The sequence below is a fragment of the Limulus polyphemus genome, unplaced genomic scaffold, assembly GCF_000517525.1.
Source record: "Limulus polyphemus unplaced genomic scaffold, Limulus_polyphemus-2.1.2 Scaffold6111, whole genome shotgun sequence".
Lineage (NCBI taxonomy): Eukaryota > Metazoa > Arthropoda > Merostomata > Xiphosura > Limulidae > Limulus > Limulus polyphemus.
Window position 1 is genome coordinate 50,150 of NW_013671721.1, and position 5,088 is coordinate 55,237.

The window sequence follows — 5,088 nt, forward strand, 5'->3', positions numbered from 1 at the left end:
CATACATTTTGTAAACAAAATACTGTTGGATAAGTGTGGGGATGTTTCATCAAGACTGTAAACTTCTAATTTATTTTTAGGCACATTGTGCTACTATATTAAGAGTAAAAAACACAAAAACTGACATCTTTTGGCACAATGAAAGGTAAAATATTTTATATTACTTACAGCTTTTAAGTAATATAAAATATTTTACCTTTCATTGTGCCAAAAGAAACGTTGGTTTTTGTGTTTTTTACTCTTAATATAGTAGCACAATGTGCCTAAAAATAAATTAGAAGTTTACAGTCTTGATGAAACATCCCCACACTTATCCAACAGTATTTTGTTTACAAAATGTATGTTCTTCTAAAAATACAATTTAGAAATTAACTGAATTAGTTGAATAGACATGTCCACTTCAAGTATTATAAGTAAAATTACTGATGCTCACATTTGATATGCAGTCAAACCAGAGGTTAGAGAAGAAAAAGAGAGATGTAAAACAACAATCACAGCATTTTTACAAAACTTTATACACACTTTTTGATGTTTGACAAATAAATAAATACAACTAACACAAGTTCCCATACTTCTCACGTTTAGCACAATTTTAGGACTTATATTATTATGTTTTTTAGTATTTGCTTAATATTAATGGTGACACAGTAATAAGCAAATGAAAGTGGCTTATAATAGCATTAAGTTTGTTATAGCTTGTTCCTAACCTTTTTATGCCTTGTACACCAAGTCAAACCTTTGAATCAGTGGTATACCTCTGATGCATATAATTTGTTAACAAAACTTTAATAAGAATTTTTTTTATATTAATAAAAAGATAAATGAACAATAAACGAATACTGAGTGTTGGCTTCTGGAATATGTTTTAACTCACCAAGACTGCCTTCCAATTTTGAGGTGTGGGGTTTATTTTGTTTTAATGTTTTTAAAGTTCTTGCTTACCCTCAGAAAGGTCTCCTGGGGGTATGTACATCACTACAGTTGGACAAATAATGAAATTTGCTAAATTGATCATTAGGCTCATTAATAGATTATATTCAACTAACTGATTATTTTCAAAAACTTTGGATAGTTGGAATAATCAAAAATATTAATAATTGCAAACACTAATATTGATGAGTTCATTATTTTTGTGAGTAATGGTCCTAATTGAACAACCTGGAATTTAATCAAAACCGATAATGATATATCATAACAGCAATTACTTGGAATAATTAGAAACACTAACATTGATGAGTTCATTATTTTTATGATATAATCAACTTTAATCATAATTTTGATTAATTAATTATTCTATGGGACATATGTCGAAGTAACTGATGCTCATAGGTAATCAGTTGTATTGCTTAATCATGTTAATATCCCAGCTCTATGTACTACAGGTTGAGAATCACCAAGCTATGGTAACAGCTACTTGTTAGAAATGCACATTTCTAAACTTTAACCCTTATGTAATTTCACTGTTTATACATATTTTAAAGCTGAGAAGCTCCACAAGATTCATCCAAAAATATAAGGTTACAATTTACTAAACATAACTAGACTAGATTCATTTTCCTGATTGTATTCACAGTATTAACTCCCTAATTTCTTTTCCTTTCTTTATTTTGTTAACCAAGCAGTTTTAAATGATACCAATTCTCTGTAGGTAGATCATAGATTTGGTTTTTACCACCTGCCAACATGAATATAGAAATTCTATTTGATTCTCTGGAATATCTGAACATGTAAACTTTTCAGAGTCACTTTTTAAAACCCCCTGCAGTTACATATGTAATTGCTATAATTTTCAGCTTATCACTCATGAAAAATGCATATTTTTAGTTAAAAAACAAAATATAAAATTGAAATATGATTAAATGTTTTGTAAATGTGGAAAAAATAGCTGTATGCACTGATGAATTCAGTATATGTTGTTGTTTTTTTCCTCTGATATTATAAGCAACAGTATACAAGGATATTATTATGTTAAATTGTTTGATAAATTAGAACTGTTCTTAATGATCTTTTAACTTGTTCATAAAAATCTTACATAAGATCAAGCTATACATTCACAAATAAACATTCCAGCTTATACAAAAACTGTAGGAATTCAACTGAGGGTATGTTGTTTTTTTTTGCTGATTATTATTTCATAAAAGTTTAGTACTGGAAATCTGCTTTACATATAAAACTGTTAATGAAAACCTGAAATTAGCATAGCTAGTAAGAGCTGTGTTTAACGTGGTTGACCTGAGAAATCGGATTGTGTTTAGCACTCTTAGGTCTGTTGTTTACAGACTTGGAAGCCTTAGGAGAAGAACAGCTACTGTCCGATGATTGCAAACTGCTCAGACTCGAGGAAGAAGAAGAAAGTCGAGCTGAACTTTGCTGAGAACTGGGACCAGAGGAATGGGATCTAAAGGAGCTGCGTGAAGTGACACGAGAATATTTATTATAGTCACGAAGCAAGTTGGTACGACTCAGGTGTGTACTGGGTTTGGCAGATTCAAGTCGTTTCAAAAGCATCTGAAAATAAAAAACATACTTAGAAAATAAAGGTACATAACATGGAAAGGAAAATAATTAAAATAACTAGCAGAAATCATATAAATAATTATACTTATTTTCAAGAACACATTTAAATACCTATTCAGAAATATCCTTCAAAATAATGTTCTGTTTGTAGGTGAGTACAAGTCTGCTCATAATTAATCCACTCTATATTCAGGATTTTACAAACCTAAGTTTAAAAAGATTCAAAATAATGCTTTATAATGGACATTTTTTATATTTTTTATTCAGTCTAGTGAAAGTTTCCATTATTCTAGTTATTTTTCATGCCTCACTCTTTAGCTTATTGGAGGCATAACTCATGTTGGCTTACTACCATGTACTTAAATTATGTATGTGGTTTAATTGTCAACCAGAAATATAACTTTGAAACAGTGTTAATCTAGAAAGATAAACTAACCAAGTTATCATTTTCAATTTGTCGTTGTTGCCTCCTTCTATTAATAGCAGATGATGCTGTACATGGTGGCCGTGAATCAGATCCACACTGAGCTTTTGACCTGTTTTGTTGAGCTAGTATTTTTCTTAAGAGGCGTTGATTTTCCTGATCGATCTGATGAACTTGCTGGTTTGAGAATGACATGTTTTTCCTTCCTTTCAAAACAGGTGGCGTCACACAATTTCTCTGCTTTATATTTGTTCTTTCGTTTCTACTTCTAGTTTCCAGTGCCTGAAGGGCTTCAACCACTTGATTGAGCTCATCCAATTCTTGGAAATTCTCACTTTGCCAGTATGCAGATTCAGAAAACTTTACATTTTCTTGCTTTTTAATAACCTGTTCATTTGAAGCTCCTTCTCTACAACTTTCTTTATTATTTTGTTCACTCTCATTGGTTTCACAAGGTAAGCGTTTAAATGATTTACACTGTGGAAGAGGGCTATCACACCAATAGGGTGAGCTTAAAGGAGTGACGTCAGTAATAGAATCACTTTCAGATAGTCCATCCAATGAATCTTCAGATGTCAAATCATCTGAATCACTTGTTGACAGACTAGATGTGGGGGAAGCTCTATCAGTTTTGTCAGTGTTCTCGTATTTACTTTTATCCTTGGTATCATTACTAACACATTTATGAGGTGAGATGCATACGCATAATTCACAACCAATTCTTGCTGCTGCTGTGCATAGATCTGAATTCTGTTGTACATTTGAACAAACATCTTCACAAGGGCATGGAATAGTTGTCTCAATTACTTTTTTTCGTCTTAAGCTTCCACTTGCATCCAAGTCTTCAGATGTTGAAAATATTGGACAAGTTAAAACATTGCATCCACACGCTTGGGAATGGCTAGGGAAGTATCCACTTGCATCTTTTGGGACAGCTTCTACACTTTCGTTGTAATTCAGACTCGGAGAGTCACACTCCCAATATGATGGATTTATTTCAATTTGAGCTTCTGCCACTATGCTTTTTTCTCCAGGCAGTTCATGATTACTGTGTGACAGAAGACAATGTTCAATCTCTAACGTCTGTGGTCTTCCACTTTCACTGTTTGGATTGGCTTCCCATGACTTACATTTGGATTTTTCCGGAGCATCAAAAAAATCGAAATCAATTTCACCTTTTATATCTAGATCATCTTGACAATCTCCTAACCCCACATTTAAACACGACGTCATTTGGGTTCAACTGTCCTCTTAACTATTAATCTAACAGAAGTAGTAATGTAATAATTTATAAGTAAATAGTATAAAAGGAAAAAGCTACTTTTTCTAGCTGCTCATCGAATTGAGAAAAACCCTTGACAACCCTCACTGCTTCACATACTCACTACTAGTACTAATACAATGTCGAGTGTCGACTCAGCTGTCTAAAGCGCTCTCTAAAAATATCACATACGATTTATAGATATTTATTTATTTATTTCCAATAAACATAGATGCAGTAAATTAACACTTTTTTTCCGATTGGTAATCAAATAAACTGTTCTTAGCTAATTTCAAACAAAGATAGAAATGAAAAATACACTTGTCAAAAATGAAAGAATAGAGACGATAATTGCAAGAGTAACATTATTGTCCATTTCTCAAAATGGAAGACAATAACGTTAAATCATTTGTTTTTGTTTTACCCAACGTACTGACTAAGTTTTAGAAATTGATAATCGAAATTAACCTTTCCTGACTCAACGTTAACTTTATGCTATTAAAATTTTCGGCAAACCAAAATATAAACTTATGAAAAGAAAGTGTAAAATATTGTTGCATATCGAACAGCTAGACGAAAGATTGTATTGTTACGACAGCGGAAGTCACGTGATCTTAGTAACACGTCATGATATTCTCGAAGGTTCTTGAATGCTCGAGTGTTTACTAGATGTGCGGTATTCTTGTATATAAGACCGCCAAGAACTGACGGCAACAAGGGAATTGAATTGCAGACAGATATAGAGACGGACAATTGAGTCAAGCGCTTGAATCGTTCGTTGTGAATTATAGCGTTTGTTTAAGTTATAGAGTGACTGTAAAATTAAGTGTATTGCAAATTTGCATTGAGAAAGAATAAACTAGTTTTATTTAAGAAAGGACTTGTA

At 32.0% G+C, this 5,088-nt stretch overlaps 1 protein-coding gene across 1 annotated transcript; it reads right to left on the minus strand.

Annotated features, from left to right (window-relative positions):
• Positions 1-491: 491 nt before the first annotated feature.
• LOC106473366 (cilia- and flagella-associated protein 97-like) lies at positions 492-4,340 on the minus strand. Its single transcript, XM_022401811.1, has 2 exons — positions 2,954-4,340; positions 492-2,508 (listed from the first exon to the last, which is right to left on the minus strand). The coding sequence occupies exons 1-2, from the start codon at positions 4,172-4,174 to the stop codon at positions 2,203-2,205; spliced, it is 1,527 nt and encodes a 508-aa protein (XP_022257519.1). The 5' UTR covers positions 4,175-4,340; the 3' UTR covers positions 492-2,202.
• Positions 4,341-5,088: the final 748 nt, after the last annotated feature.